Below are 14,542 nucleotides of genomic sequence, written 5' to 3' on the forward strand. Positions count from 1 at the left end.
AACAAAGAAATTATTGAGAGTGCAAAGTTTTGAGTGGAATAATATTTTGGGCATGGGGTCGGCGGACGACAAGCCCAAATAAAAATATAATGAGTTTAATTATAAATTTAATAAAAAAATTAATAATAAGTCAATTTTTATGAGTCAGTAATTTTTTCTCATGCAAATACACAAATAGGTCGGCTTAATTGTGTAGTGAAGATGTAGACGTGTATAGGAACATATTTATTTTTTTTTTTTTTTACGCAACACAAACCTGTCTGCCCAAAGCGAAAAAACTAAAAAGTAACCATTAAAACCCAAAAAGCAGCACCATAAAGGCTGGCAATGAGGAAATAATCCAAAATATAGAAAAACTAATATTAAACCAATATTAAATTTTCAACAGTAGTCATCCTTTTCTGGCTTTCATATCATTATGGCAGGACGCCAGGACCTCTTGTTGTTGTTGTTGTATTCATTCATTGTCTTCAACTTCTTTCTTACTGGTTCTAATGGTTCCTCCACATATGTATCCGAATGAACTGAAACTAGGCTTTCCACATAAACAAATGTATCGAAGCCGATTGCACCATATACTAATTGTACGACGTTTGTAACTCTTTCTTTATTTTGATCATATGTAACTAAAGCATTACCGTGATAGTCCTTTGTATATAAAACAGTATCAAATAGGATTTCACCATTATTATGACACAACAATGGCCTTTTGAAATGGATTGGTTCAGTCAAAACTTTTGATTGGGAAATAGTTATCAATTTACTCCAAGACACGTTTGCGCCATAAGCCTGCTTCATAACCCATACGTCAACTTTGTAGATCTTATACAAATCATGACATACAGAAAGATCACCATTCAAAACACTCAAAGTTGTTGAAGAATTCTCATCATAACAATAAGGTAGTGAAAGTTGGTCGAATCTTTCTTCACTAAGGTTGAAGCCAAGTATAAATTTTTCTTTGTCAGACATCCAATAAAGAGATCCATTAGCAAACAAACCGGCTACATCAATTTCATTATACCCATTATCCGGAATCTGTTGAACGATTCTGCTCCATGAATTCGATCGTAAAGTATAGACTTGAACATCAAAAAATCCACTACCATCATCAGGCCAATAAGAACCTAAATCCTTCTCTATATCTTTCTGTATCACAGGCACAATTCTTACCAACTTGTAATCATTCTTCTGATTATCATAACCAAATCCATATGCCCCTCTTCTATAAGGATTTATAATTCTAGGTGGAGATGGTATTTCCTTGTATTGCTTTGTTGATGGGTTCCAAATACAAATTTTATTTCCAGGCATGTCTTCTATACAAAACAAGCCATCAGTAGTACCGATAAAATCAACCCATAGATAATCAAACATCGTTCGGTGAACCTTAATTGGATAGTATAGATTTCTATCATCAGTTATTAGATTAAAGTCCTTCCTTTCTTTCGCTAAATTGAGGTGCATTTGAATAAAAAGCGGATCATTAAATAGGTTATTCCACGACTTACATACGCATTTAAATTTAGAGATAGATTTTACTGGTAATCGTGAAAGGATATCAATTATGAAATCTAGTTCTGAGAGATTAGACATTCTTACCTTTTTCTTTTCTTCTTTTGAGTTTTGATGTGAAGACAACAAATAGAATAAGCTTGGTTTGAGATATATATATATACATAGACTTTACTACCTAAAGTTTCTAAATTTGAGTAAGGTGAATCCAAGTGAAATTCGTATTGGAACTAGTTTCTAATTTACTTTCAACAAAAAAAAAAAAGTAGTTTCTAATTTTTGTTGTTGTTGAACAGAGTAGTTTCTAATTAAGAAAACTCAAATAACAGGTTTTAGATTAATCAAATAAAACATTCTAGAGATCATTAGGTTGTTTTATGGTCGGTGGTGGTTTGGGGAAACAAAATACGAAATTTTATTAACAAAATACGAATAAGAAGGAAGGATAAAAAGTGATTCAGTAGAATTTTTACTAAACAAAATGTGATTCCTAATGATAACAAGGATAAAATGTTGTTATTGAGGTTATTAATAAAGGCAAGTATGAGGAAGAAGATGAAGTTCTACCTTGATGGGAGGAACAGAAGAGGAGGCACCACCACAACCACCACCGAGGGTAGAGAGATAAACTAAGAGATTGTTAATAAAACTGAGTCTTGTAATTTTAGCAGAGAGACAAAGAAAGGCGAAGAGAGAGAGAGATGAAGGCAGAAATAGGGTGGGAATCAGTCCGGATCGGGCCGGTCGGGTTCGTGTCATTCATCGGGTCGGATCGGTCGGGCTTTGAAACTCTCGGTCCACTCGTGCTTTCGGGTTTAATCGGGCGGGTTATTTAAAAATCCTAGTGTCCAAAACCCGTCCAAGCCCGTCAATTTTTTCGGGTTTCTCGAGTATCGGGCGTTCGAGTATCGAGTTTTCACCAAAGTTTCAAAATATCTCGGTCGAAATGACCAAAATATTTTTATTTTGATGGTATCGAAACTAAAATTTAATTAAGTTTCTCCTCACAATGTTGTGTCAAAGGCACTCCGCACTTGGAGAACAATATATGTATATATCTATATTATACACTTCAAATACTTTAAAAACTAGGTTCCCACCGCGCCCTACGGGCGCGGTAGATCCCTCTTGGCTAACGCCGTCGAGATAGATCACGTTCCCGTGTCGAGCATACATCTACACGTGCATGTTCCAATATGTCTATTTTCACACCTTTTGGCGACATGTGAATACCTGTGATCTGAAATCAGTACACGATTTCATACGAAATCGGTACATAATTTCAGATAACCGATACTCTCTTGACCCCACATGGTGTGAAAATAGACATATTGGAACATGCACGTGTGTATGCTAGACACGGGAACGTGATCTATCTCGACGGCGTTAGCCAAGAGGGATCTACCGCGCCCGTAGGGCGCGGTGGGAACCTAGTTAATTATACATTGGTGTCGTCAGTTCGATTTGGTTTGTGTTAATTTGGCCACTTCGATGGGGTTTCACCTTTTTACATTTTAAATGCTAGGGAAATGGGAGATTTGCTGTTTGGACCCCCTTTCATATAATTGACTTGCTGTTTGGACTCCCTTTTTCCAGTGTTGCACTTTGGACTCCCTTTTGACGGAATCACTCGGGAATATTCCGTCTCTAACATTATACTTGAACTAATTCCTAGTTTACCCTTATATAATCAATATTGCACTTTTGACCCCCTAATTTTATTTTAAATTTTCTTTTTCTTTTATCTTTAAATCATCTTCTTCTTTCATAGACCCTGATCACTCAATCACCCCAATTAGATTATATACTTATGTTGGATTTTCTTTTGTGAGTTGCTGCCTTGTGATAACTTTTAGATGATAAATTTGGGCTTAAATCAATATCCCTAAAAAATGACTTGATAACCATTGTTATTGTTACCAGATAGATCTAGAGAGAGAGACAAGGCAGTAGGCTCTTCTTACTCAAGAAACCAATCTACCCTCATATCTATTTCTTTCTAATTTCCATGGATGACTAATGACTAGCTTGTGATTTCTCAACTTAAAAGAAGGTGAATTAAAACTACAACTCTCCGGGTTAAGAAATTAATTTGGTGGAGTTTGATGCAACTAACAGTTTATTAATTTCATGCCCTTTCTTTGGTACCAACTTGACATTTGGATTACTTAAACACAATGGCGTATTCATGGGTTTCCAAATTTTGATTACAAAATCAAAAGTTGAGATAAACCAGAAGATGGAGCAAATTAAGAAATGGGTGTTAATTTCTTTTAGTCGGAGAAGGATGCTTGAACTATGATTTCAGGATTCTCTTAAAAAAAATTTGGTAATCTCAAACTCAACTATGGAAATTAATATGTAGTAGAATTTCATTAATTAGAAGATAAGCATTGAAGTTCTTATAACAATAGATTGATCAATAAATCTGTACGAAGAGTAAAATAGAAGAGGAGCATGTGTTTTGAAATGGATAGAGAAGAAAGATTCTGTTTTTTTTCTTTTTTTTATAAATGAAATTGGAAGAAGATTGATTGAGTTGAAAAAACTAAGAAGTCAAATAAGGGTAAACTGGGAAATGGTTAAAGTTTAACTTTAGAGATGGAATATTCCTAAGTGATTCCGTCAAAAGGGAGTCCAAATTGCAACGCTGGAAAAAGGGAGTCCAAACAGCAAGTCGATTATACGAAAAGGAGTCCAAACAGCAAGTCGATTTTTTAGGTTTGTCTAAATTTGAAAGATTGATGAAAAACAGGAAAAAAACACCTAAAGAGAGAAAGAAAAAAAAAAGCTATAAACCGTGAACTGTATATTATTAAACTCTTCAACATATAACACAAACAAATACATTATTCCTATAAAAAAAATAAATACATTAAACTCGTCAACATTAAGAAGAAAAGAATTAATAACTATTCTTTTGAATATTTTCTCCAAACGCATTTAGTAATGTATTCACATACTAAACCTGTATGTAAGAATCCCAATTTAAAATGAGAGATTACTTCAGGGAAGGAAGAGAGGTTGCAATTGACTTTAGTCTCTAAGAAGTATTTTCTCAAACAACTTGTGCACCATCATAACTTAATATCACCAAATCTGCAAATTTCCACACAAATGGAGGGGAAGATGATCATCTAGAAAATCGAAACATGGAATAAAAATAGAATGTCATTACCAAGCAGGAAGATAATAATAAAAGACAAACCCTGAAGAGGAGAGGTAGAGAGCAATGAAAACAATGTATCTTCAAGATGTAGCGAATAACAATCTGAAAACAATATATTGGATAGAAGAAACTACAATTTCTACTTTCGGACCTAGGGATCAGAGCAATGAAACTTCAACCATCTCCATTAACAATATTTCTCGCACTTGTGTGAGAAAATTCGGAGGGAGAGAAATAACAGCAAGAATAGTAGTTTGTATGAGAAAATTGTAAACCAAAGCAAAATGCAATCAGATAAAATTGGAAATCAAGAACAACCAAAAATCCTAAATACTAACACCCATTAAACATATGATTTTGATCTACTTGCCGATTAAACATGGAAAATTTCTTCACCCATGTGAGTTTTCCTACTGAAGTTTGCAACTTTGGAGTTAAAAGGAACTTAAGAGTTTCCCAACCAAGCAAGAAAAATGGAAGATAAGGAGAAGATGGATAATATGAAATAGAAGTCGAGGAGATTATGCATTAGAATTGTAGAAATTCAACACGCAAAAGCAAACAAAACTTCGGTGAATAAAACTTAAGTAAATGAAATTACTCACTTGTAGCAGAAAAATCTAACGAAAAACAACCATAGAAGATCGTTTGAAGTCAAAATAAATTACTTCATCTTTAGCCTGAGAAGGAGAAGAAGCTCTGACTGCGAAAAAAAGGTAAAATGTAGATGAGTTTATTAACTGGTTGTTTTCAAACACATAGAAGTCATATGAAAATTTAGTCAGCCATAGATGAAATTGAACAAACACAAAATCCAGTAGATAGTAAAAAATTCACCATAAAACCATAAGAAACATAGAAAACAGAGATCTTTAAGCAGATTTCACTGTTAAACATTACAAACATAAAAAACACAAATGTTTAAACAGATTTCAAGTCATGGTTTAGGTTTTAGTCTGTCTAAACTAAAAAAAAACTTGAGTGAAGCATTTGTGATTACTTACTGCAATCGATAGTTAGAAAGAGGATATTGACAATGAAGGTGCTGAATATTTACGAGCAAGACAGCAAAGCGTAAAAAAGCTATACTTCAAACTATAAAAAGAACAAAAATGATAAAAAGTTCTACAAAAGCATAAAACTTATAGGACTCTCTCCATTACCTTATACCTGCTATTAAATCAATTAGACAGTATCAAATGTTTCAAGCATTTCTTCAGACACTTTGTGAGCAAACTTTCACAAAACTTCAAGCATTTCTTTACATTCTTCAAATACCTCCCTGCAATTTAGAAGATCAAAGATTCAACCAAAAACAACCCACCCAAAAGTAATCAAATGAATCATAAAATGAAACTCAAATGAATCATAAACTAAAAAGAAAAAGTGGAAGAATAGGAGAAGTATAACACAAAATTTCAAGCCTTTCTACAAAACCTCCCTGATTTAGAAGATAATCAAAATCAAATTACTGAAGCCAACCTAGAAAGATCATTAGAAATCAATTTAGAACTTAAAGAATTTTTACAATACCTCTGTGTAAATCGAAATCAAACAATCACGAAAGAGTTGAAAAAGATACCAGATTTCGATGGAGGTGCCGGAAAGATATAAACTGCAAGAATAACGCAAAACTATTGCCAGAGAGAGAGAAAGTCGCACGGAGAATCTGATGGGGATAACAATGAAAAACTAAACAACACACCAACGACTACGATCTTTTAAACTTTTTACAACTACCTAAAGGGGATAAAAATTATCTCTAGTGTGTTATGGTTGATGTGTCACTAAGGGGTAAAGCAAAATATACCTGCTAATTAGAAAATAACCATTCTGGCAAGGAGATAAGAGATTACCTAGCACACAAAACCAGGAATTGACAATGATGATAAGCTTCAACTCACTTGAGAGGACTTAACATTAACAAAACTCAGAAGTTAAGGAGAAGATGATAGGTCTAAAGAACAACCATTAGAGGGCAATAATAGTTACCTGCAAAACAGAAAAATCAGTGCCAAAATAACCTTCACAATAAATATAACCATTAGAGGGCAACAAAAATCCGAATCAGAACACCTTAGTCGGGCATTTCTCCAAACACCTTAAGTACAAAACCTATGAAAACTGAAAGACACAAACTAAGCAAGAAGAAAGTATATAAAGGTTAGACAAATTCAAACTATTAGAAGGAGGGAGAAAGAGGGGATTTTAGGTTGTGATCAGATGTTTCCGTCATGACTAAAATAAGATTTTAAGATAAACCCTGGAACCCTCTCTTCGACTGCATTAATTCACCATTGAACATTATCGATGGGCATTCATGAAGAACAAAATGTAACTGGTAAGAATAGATAATGAGAGGTATATCACCAAATTATAAGAAAAAAACTCTATAAGCACATATATATATATATATATAAATATATATATATATATATATATATATATATATATATATATATATATATAGAGAGAGAGATTGTATACCTCAAGGTTGATTAGATTTGAGTATGTGCCTTCCCCAATAAGAGTGTGATTCTTTTGATTTTGGTTCTGTGTTGTTGAAGAGAATTCACTTGCCTTCTTCTATCAATAAGATTCAGAAGTAGAAAACTTCAGGTAATACAACTCTAAACAGACAATACAAAACCAAAAGGTAAGAAGTGAAATTTGGTTACTGTGTCCATTACCATCTAGGCATGTACCTGCTATTAAATTTAGAAGCAATTTGGACAACATTGAAGAAGACCAACTTGCTTTTATAACCAAAGACTTTAGTGAGGCATTTCTTCGAACACTTCTTCACCAAACTTACACAAAGCTTCAAGTGTTTCTTCAGAGCTTTAAATAAAAACAGCCCACACAAAAGCTCTTTAAATAAAAATAACCCACACAAAAGATCCAATTACCTTCCTGCAATTAGACTATCATAAAACTTAAATTACTGAAGCCAACCAAGGATTAAATAGAAATGAAACAACAATGAAAGAAGAGAAGAAGATTTCAGAGAGAGCAGATTTAGATGAACAAAACCGAAGTTGAATCAGAAAGAGAGAAAAATAGAGAGAGGGAGAGCAGGAAAGATAAAAACTGAACTTAGAACTAACTGTTTTGAAAGAAAGAGGAAGTATGGGTAGAGGGATAGTCGGAGTAGAGGGAGAGAGACACGAAGTTGGGTTCGGTGAAGCCAGAAAACGTGGGAGAATTTTTCTTAAATGACCAAAATAACCTGTATTGGGGAACTTAATTACACGAATTTTAAATCACAGATTTTGAAATATTTTCACCCGTCGGATGAAAAATCTACACGAAAAATGAACGGCCAGACTTATACCTTGAGTAACCGACCGAGCTGTTTTACTATAATAGATTAGAGATCTTATTTAATACATAAGTAACAATTACACATAATAAACATGATACTTTTTGTTTATTCAAAAAGTCCATTTTCTGCTTATTATGTCTCATATTCTTTTTCATTTATTTATATTGACTGCTAGTAAATACAAATCTATATAACAAAACACAATGTTTTGTGCTGACTGGGACAAGCCGAAACACAAATCCAGTCGTCCGTTGCGTTTTTGATGCAATCCACACCCTTTGATCCGTTACCCTCCCAAATTTATTCACCCACTACAAGCAAGAAAGTAAATTAGACTCTGAATCTAGACCGTCGAAATTCCCCGGACTGGTTCAACGTTCAGATTAAAATAACTCTCTCTCTCCACCAAGTACCTGCAACGCCCAAACCCCTTCACTCTCTCTCTCTCAAACGCCCAGACCCCTTAATGAGATTTCATTCTCATTCTCTCTTTCAGTTTAAGTTTTTCCCATCAATCTGTCTGCAACGCCTAAACCTCTTAATGAGATTTCATTCTCATTCTCTCCCTCTCTCACTTTCTGATCCAAAAACGTTGAGAAGAAGACAACCCTCCACCTTCTCTCATTATACCGTCGGTTGTGTCTCCACTGGAAGAGGAGTGACTCTTCCATTCCATCAGCATTACAAATTCTCTTCGATTTTTCTCTCTATCTCTACATCGGTTTCTTCAATGAGAGATTCATCAGATGTTTATGGAACTTTCGTATTTGGGATTTGTTATCTAACATGTAGGTATTTCTTCCCTCTTCTTTTCTATTCTTTTTAAAGCTTCAAATTTGATTGTTTTGCATTTAGGTTATTGACTTTGAATTATTAGTATTGATTAAATCATTTTTCATTACTCCATCTTTTCGGTCTCACTCAACCTCCACTGATTCCGGTTAGAGAGAGTGTGTATAGGATAAGAGAGTGACAGTGAGAGAGAGCAGGCTAGGATTAGGAGCAGTTCAATTTTGTGGAAGCTAGGGTTTATGAACCCTTATGTACCTAAAGTTGATTTTGTAAAATGCGAATGCTTGGGTTTATGAACGCTGTTCCACCGAAGGCAAATCAAAAGTAAAAGGATTTGATCTTTTTTGTCCATAATACAAATTTTTCTGAATTCACGTGTTTCATGTTCATGTGAATGAACTATGAAATGGTGGTACAACAGAAGGATTAGGTGATACACAAACAAATGGTGGTTTGGGATCTGGATCTAATAATGTGGAGGATTTTCTTAGTGGTTCAACAGGGATTTGGCTGCAGATTCTGTTCCAGATCTTCAAGAACAGGTAAATCTATTTCCTATAATATTCACATATTTTAGTTTATGTATATGAAAAATAGCCTTCTGATGCGTCTATAGGGCTTAACTTGTACGATGTGAATATTTGCGAATACTTTTCACACCTCAGAGGTCTTGCTGAAGCTACATCTGCTGTTGGCTACTTTAGGTGCATATGGCGCCCACATAATTTTCGTGACGCCGTGACGTTTGCAGTCTTTTTAAACCGCAAACAATCATACGGTTTCCCTTGAACTAGCATGCAAGAGCATAACGAGGACTCTAGGTTCATGGCTTACACAAGCAGGGATAGAGTGCTCTTCGAGGAACTTGTGTACTCGAGAAGTTGATCAAGGAAATATTCACGAAAGGTCAATTTAGGCTGTTTCTTGGTAACTTGAACTTTGGGTTATTATTTGGCCTAAAGAATATAGTGAAGTTCTCTTATTTTGCCATATCATTTAAAGTTTATCCTTCCTACTGTTAGTACTTATTTATTATCTTTGATGCTTGGTGAAAACGACATCTTTTTTGCATGCGATCTTTTATGCAGCCGGCATTATAAGTAATTGTTATTTTGAGACATTCTTCTTGAGTACATATTCATTAAATGCACTTTTCATGTTGCATGCCCGCATGGTGCGTAATCAGTTGACAAGCTACATGGATGTTTTACTTCTCTTGCGTAATCAGTTGACAAGCTACTTGGATGTTTTACTTCTCTTACTTTTAATGGAGAAACAACTTTTATCTAGGTGGTTTGGTTGAAGGTGGAATTATGTCGATTGTTAGAGGAGAAACGAGCTGCCATTCTAAGGTTAGTATTTCAGTATGACCCTGATGTCTGATATTTTCTATTGTTTGAGACATGTTAGTTATTAATTTTACTCAACTTAATATTCACATCTATTATATGCCTAAGAGGCTAAGACCTCTCACAAGCGTTTAAGGTGGGCAAAAGTTTCGCGAAATATGCATTTGGAAAGCCTCTAATGGCTTCCATTTTGTTTTCCCTACTCTGCAGCGTGCAGCTTTCGCCTATGATAATTTTTTCCTGGAATTAGGAATCGTTTCTAACGTTATCATAGCCTACAATGCCTGAAGTTTCGAGATTTTTCCTCTCAATTCTTCTTTCATAGGTGCTGGAATAGTGGCAGGATAAGATGACTACTGAGTAGGATTTAGGGTTTGTTTTGATAACTCACTTGGATTAAATTTGACCTTATAAGATGACTTTCTGTTTTCTTCTCTCTTTTAATAAACAGTTACAGGAAGAGCTCACAAAAGAAGAAGATGGGGAAGAAGAATAAGCAATTTATGTTTGTAACCCGAGAAGAAGGACTGGAGTCTTTCGCCAAATCCAAAGCTAAAAGAAAATTAGGTATCAACATCAAATCCTGTACTCCATTATTACATTTACACTATCAACCAGTTTGTAATCAATTTGAATTTCATTCCAATGATCTCAATTCGACCGATCATATGTAGAGAAGAACAACGAAAGAAGAAGACAAGAAGAATAAATAAAGGTACCTCATTTGCTGCCAATTCAAACCTTGTTTCGTCCAAGTCAACCTCATACTGCAGAAATTATTGGTAGTCCCACCTTTTCAACTTTATTATACATTTCAGTTGAAATGATTTTTAAGAATTTTAGGTCCAAAGTCGAATGAAGCTATTCCTATCAGTCCGACCAAAGAGAGGCAAGTTACGATTTTCGTTGGTCTTCTTATTCAAACTCTGTGAGATGGAGATACTAATTACTCTACCTCTATATAAAACTCATACGCTTCATGGTTTACATCGACCAAATTGTCTCAAGTTATTAATAAAAAACGTCAGGTTCTGATTTTCTTTTTCAATTTTGCTTTCTTTCTATTAGTAATTTGTCATGGTGGGTTGTTCATATTCAATTTTTATAAATTAGTTATGATTTTAGTGAGTAATTTGTCGTGGTGGATTTTTTCATATTCAATTTTGATATATTCATATATGGTTGATTGTTGCAAAGATGAAAGTATACCATCATTTATATGCAGGTTTGGTTATTTATTCTTTATAATGTTTATGCAGGTTTCTTTCATCTTTGTTTGAAATGTATGTTATGACTAATTTTATGTTATGTTGCAACAGGTGCATACATAAGGACCTTCTATATGCTGAAAAGGAAGAAAGAACATGCATCAACATAGAAAGATAATATTGTTTAATACTGCCAGAGCGTAGGCATTGTCTCTTGATAATATTTATGAGTTGAACCGTAAGGAGAATATTTTGTTCATCTATGTCGTCGAATACCAACCTGGTTAGTGTAAGTTGGATCTTCTTATAAGCAGGTTTTGGTCAATCAGTGGAGGTTGGATGATATCTTCAACTTCTTTAGACTTGATTATGCTCGACTGTTGGCGATGGCTTCAGCTAAACACCGTCTTCTGTAGGGTGACTATGATGAAGATGCTTTACAACGCGACACTTTTTCCTTCTAATCGTCAATATCACACGCTCAGTTCTTCGTTTTTCACCAATCGTGTCCAAGAACTATCACCATTGAAGGTAAATGCTCAAACAAGTTAAATGTTTCTGTCAAGGTCAATGTTGAAGAAAATATATTTGCAATGCATTTGTCGAAAAAAGTAGTAGCTATCTATAACTTCTTAAGCATTCTCAAAGATGACCAGGTCAAAAGCTTGAACTTTATACACCACACAATCCTCGATTTCAAAGGCACACGATTTGCCAAATAATCTTAAGGTAGAAACCGAAAGCAAAATCAGCCGAACAAAGAGGTATGTACTTTACTCTTACCTGATATGAACTAAGGTTTCTACGAAAATTATAAAAACCAACCAAATGTATTGACTAATGGACTCCTATTCTTTTCTTGTTGAACTAATGGACTCCTATTCGGTTAAGGAAATGTTGATATCAACATACATTAGTTCTGAAGAGATTCAAACAGACGAATTTGCTGGTGATAGTAAAATAGTGGAGCACCAGGGAGTATGCTATGACACTGACAAGTTAGGAGTTCAGGATTTTCTTCTGAATCAATTTGATTGATCACCTTATCATATGTTAACTAACATATGGCAAAAGCTCTCCACCATAAATTAATAAAAAACGAAAGGAAAACTTTATACAACTGAAGCTTTAATGTTAAGTGTGTAATGACCATTTTTCATTAGGTCTGAAATACTATTAGCAAATGAGTGAAATTAATCATTACAATTTGAATACACATACAAGTCCCTTTAGAAAAATGTGAAATATTAATAAAAAATTCAAACCTTCTTGAAGACTTGAAACTTATCCAGTAGAATTTGTTGTTTATGTGGTCTTTGTTCAATATACTTACAGGTAATTCTCATCCAATGTTCACAGGAGAAAACACATGAAGAATATAACAAATACATGTTGAAAGGTTTCGCCCACTCTTGAGCAGAACTCAAAACAAAATGAAATACAAAAGTGCTTGGCAGAAAGTTTCAAACCTCGCCAAACCGAGAAGTGTTCGATGAAAGGTGTTTATGGTGAAAAGCAGGAGAAGAAAAGCTCATATATAGGAGAAGAGTTGTGTATAAACCAAGTTACTATTGACACTAACGTAACTAAATGATCTACGAATTTAAAGACCAGGAATTTCATTGTTGTTTTTGTTGTTTATTTTAGTTGTTAAATATTCTGCAAATTTTGTTATGACATTGTTCTTTCTGCAAGTTTTGAAATTTCAAGAAATTTGGTACGACCAATTTACAACAAATAATTTGTTTTCAACTTTTTTAACCCTCGTTCTTCATGACATTTTTTTTCTGAAGATTTTAAACAAGTTTGTAGTTGCGTTTGTGCACAAACAACATGAATACGGTTGAGAACTTTTGGTGAAATCGATGGACGCACTATTTCTAACCCAATTTAATTCCATATTAGTGAAAGAACTAGAAAAGTCTTCTCTTTATTTTCTTTGTGATGTAATTTTTTCACGCTGAGAAACAAATGTTAAGATGAAGAGACATTGTTTATAGTGCATGGCTCAACACTGAAGAAAAATATCGGTTAAACAATCAGAATAGTACATATTCGCCACACAACTGCCCGTGCCCTTAGGGCACGGGTTATACCTAGTCTATTATATAAAACATAATGTTTTATGCTGACTGGGACAAATCTAACTGTTCGTTATGTTTTTCATTAAATCTTAGACATTAAATCAATTACCTACCTCAAAAACGAAATTTGATCTCACTCACTTAATCTATTATACAAAACGTCATGCTAAATCATGACCATCTGATTCATTATCATCAAATCTCAACCCTAGTACTTCAATACCATGTGTAATCAAGATAACTGTTGAATTTAAACTCTTATATAATTGGCCCAGTAGGCCAACTAAATTACTACCTTAAAGCCCAAAAAAATTAATGACCTAAAGCCCATCTAACTACTTAGTTATAGACTTATTTTGCAAACATAAGTACCAGGTGATGAGTTTGGGGCATGAACTAACTTTGACTAACTTTAGCATCCAAAAACAATGACGTCTAACAAATCTTAACATTAGTTAACTCTACTAACAAACGTATGATGCCCAGACACTAATTTCTTTAAACTTTTGATGCCCCAAATACAAATTTTTTAAAATCAAATGGGCGTACCAATATTCTTGCAATTTTTTTTCCAAAAAGATCAAAAGAAGATAAATTTAAGATGCGGTTCTTGATAATAACGTTTTGGTTCAGGAGAAAATCTTGGATGCCCATAACCATTGTCACTCTTTTCTCTCATTATTTTTGCAAAAGGAAGGATATTGTTTTGCTAAAATCCCCTTCGTCTGACACAAAAGAGACAGGTTTCAAAGAAACCCTCCTCCAGAGTTGAGAGTTTTAGACCCTCGGAGTTTTACAGTTTCAAGCGAAATCATTTTCCTTCGTCTAAGTGAAGGGGGTTTCAGTGAAGTGAAACATTTCCTTCGCTGAAATTGTGAGAAGAAAGATAGATAGATGGAAAGAGGGCGAAAGCAAGAGTCGTGGAGGGTTTATGAGGAAATCCCCCTTGAGAGTTTTAGACCCCCTTTAGAACCCTCGAGTGTTTTAAAGCTTCAAGTGAAATTATTTATGATATTTTCTCTTGATATCTTTTGCACTCGTTTGATACGAAGAGAATTTTATTCACTGATACATGAAAATATATTTTATTAATGTAAATA

The 14,542-nt window shown here is 34.1% G+C and overlaps 1 protein-coding gene and 3 long non-coding RNA genes across 9 annotated transcripts; 2 read left to right on the forward strand and 2 right to left on the reverse strand.

The window, feature by feature from the left end:
* Positions 1-328: 328 nt before the first annotated feature.
* On the reverse strand, positions 329-2,307 carry LOC147549535 (F-box/WD-40 repeat-containing protein 1-like). The gene has a single exon (XM_086669566.1). It carries the CDS (start codon positions 1,594-1,596, stop codon positions 409-411), a length of 1,188 nt encoding a protein of 395 aa, XP_086525692.1. The 5' UTR covers positions 1,597-2,307; the 3' UTR covers positions 329-408.
* Positions 2,308-5,776: 3,469 nt separating this feature from the next.
* On the reverse strand, positions 5,777-8,195 carry LOC147549536 (uncharacterized). Its single transcript, XR_015237342.1, has 6 exons — positions 7,390-8,195; positions 7,172-7,270; positions 6,677-7,022; positions 6,495-6,540; positions 6,267-6,353; positions 5,777-6,166 (listed from the first exon to the last, which is right to left on the reverse strand). It is a non-coding gene; the product is annotated as an uncharacterized LOC147549536 (long non-coding RNA).
* Positions 8,196-8,210: 15 nt separating this feature from the next.
* On the forward strand, positions 8,211-10,847 carry LOC147549537 (uncharacterized). 5 transcript variants are annotated; one of them, XR_015237346.1, is made up of 5 exons: positions 8,211-8,801; positions 9,223-9,343; positions 9,506-10,153; positions 10,602-10,717; positions 10,825-10,847. It is a non-coding gene; the product is annotated as an uncharacterized LOC147549537 (long non-coding RNA). The 5 variants fall into 5 exon arrangements; XR_015237345.1 differs by having other exon boundaries at positions 8,211-8,797; XR_015237347.1 differs by lacking the exon at positions 8,211-8,801 and having other exon boundaries at positions 8,808-9,343; positions 9,467-10,153.
* Positions 10,848-11,487: 640 nt separating this feature from the next.
* On the forward strand, positions 11,488-13,032 carry LOC147549538 (uncharacterized). 2 transcript variants are annotated; one of them, XR_015237348.1, is made up of 2 exons: positions 11,488-12,122; positions 12,694-13,032. It is a non-coding gene; the product is annotated as an uncharacterized LOC147549538 (long non-coding RNA). The 2 variants fall into 2 exon arrangements; XR_015237349.1 differs by having other exon boundaries at positions 12,718-13,032.
* The last annotated feature ends 1,510 nt before the right edge of the window (positions 13,033-14,542 follow it).

This window comes from Eschscholzia californica, unplaced genomic scaffold, assembly GCF_041429995.1.
Source record: "Eschscholzia californica isolate CP2 unplaced genomic scaffold, dmEscCali1.0.p SCAF_3, whole genome shotgun sequence".
NCBI classification, from domain to species: Eukaryota; Viridiplantae; Streptophyta; class Magnoliopsida; order Ranunculales; family Papaveraceae; genus Eschscholzia; species Eschscholzia californica.

Coding starts and splice junctions, on each gene's coding strand:
- LOC147549535 (XM_086669566.1), bottom strand. CDS start 1,596: ATGTCTAATCTCTCAGAACTAGATTTCATAATTGATATCCTTTCACGA.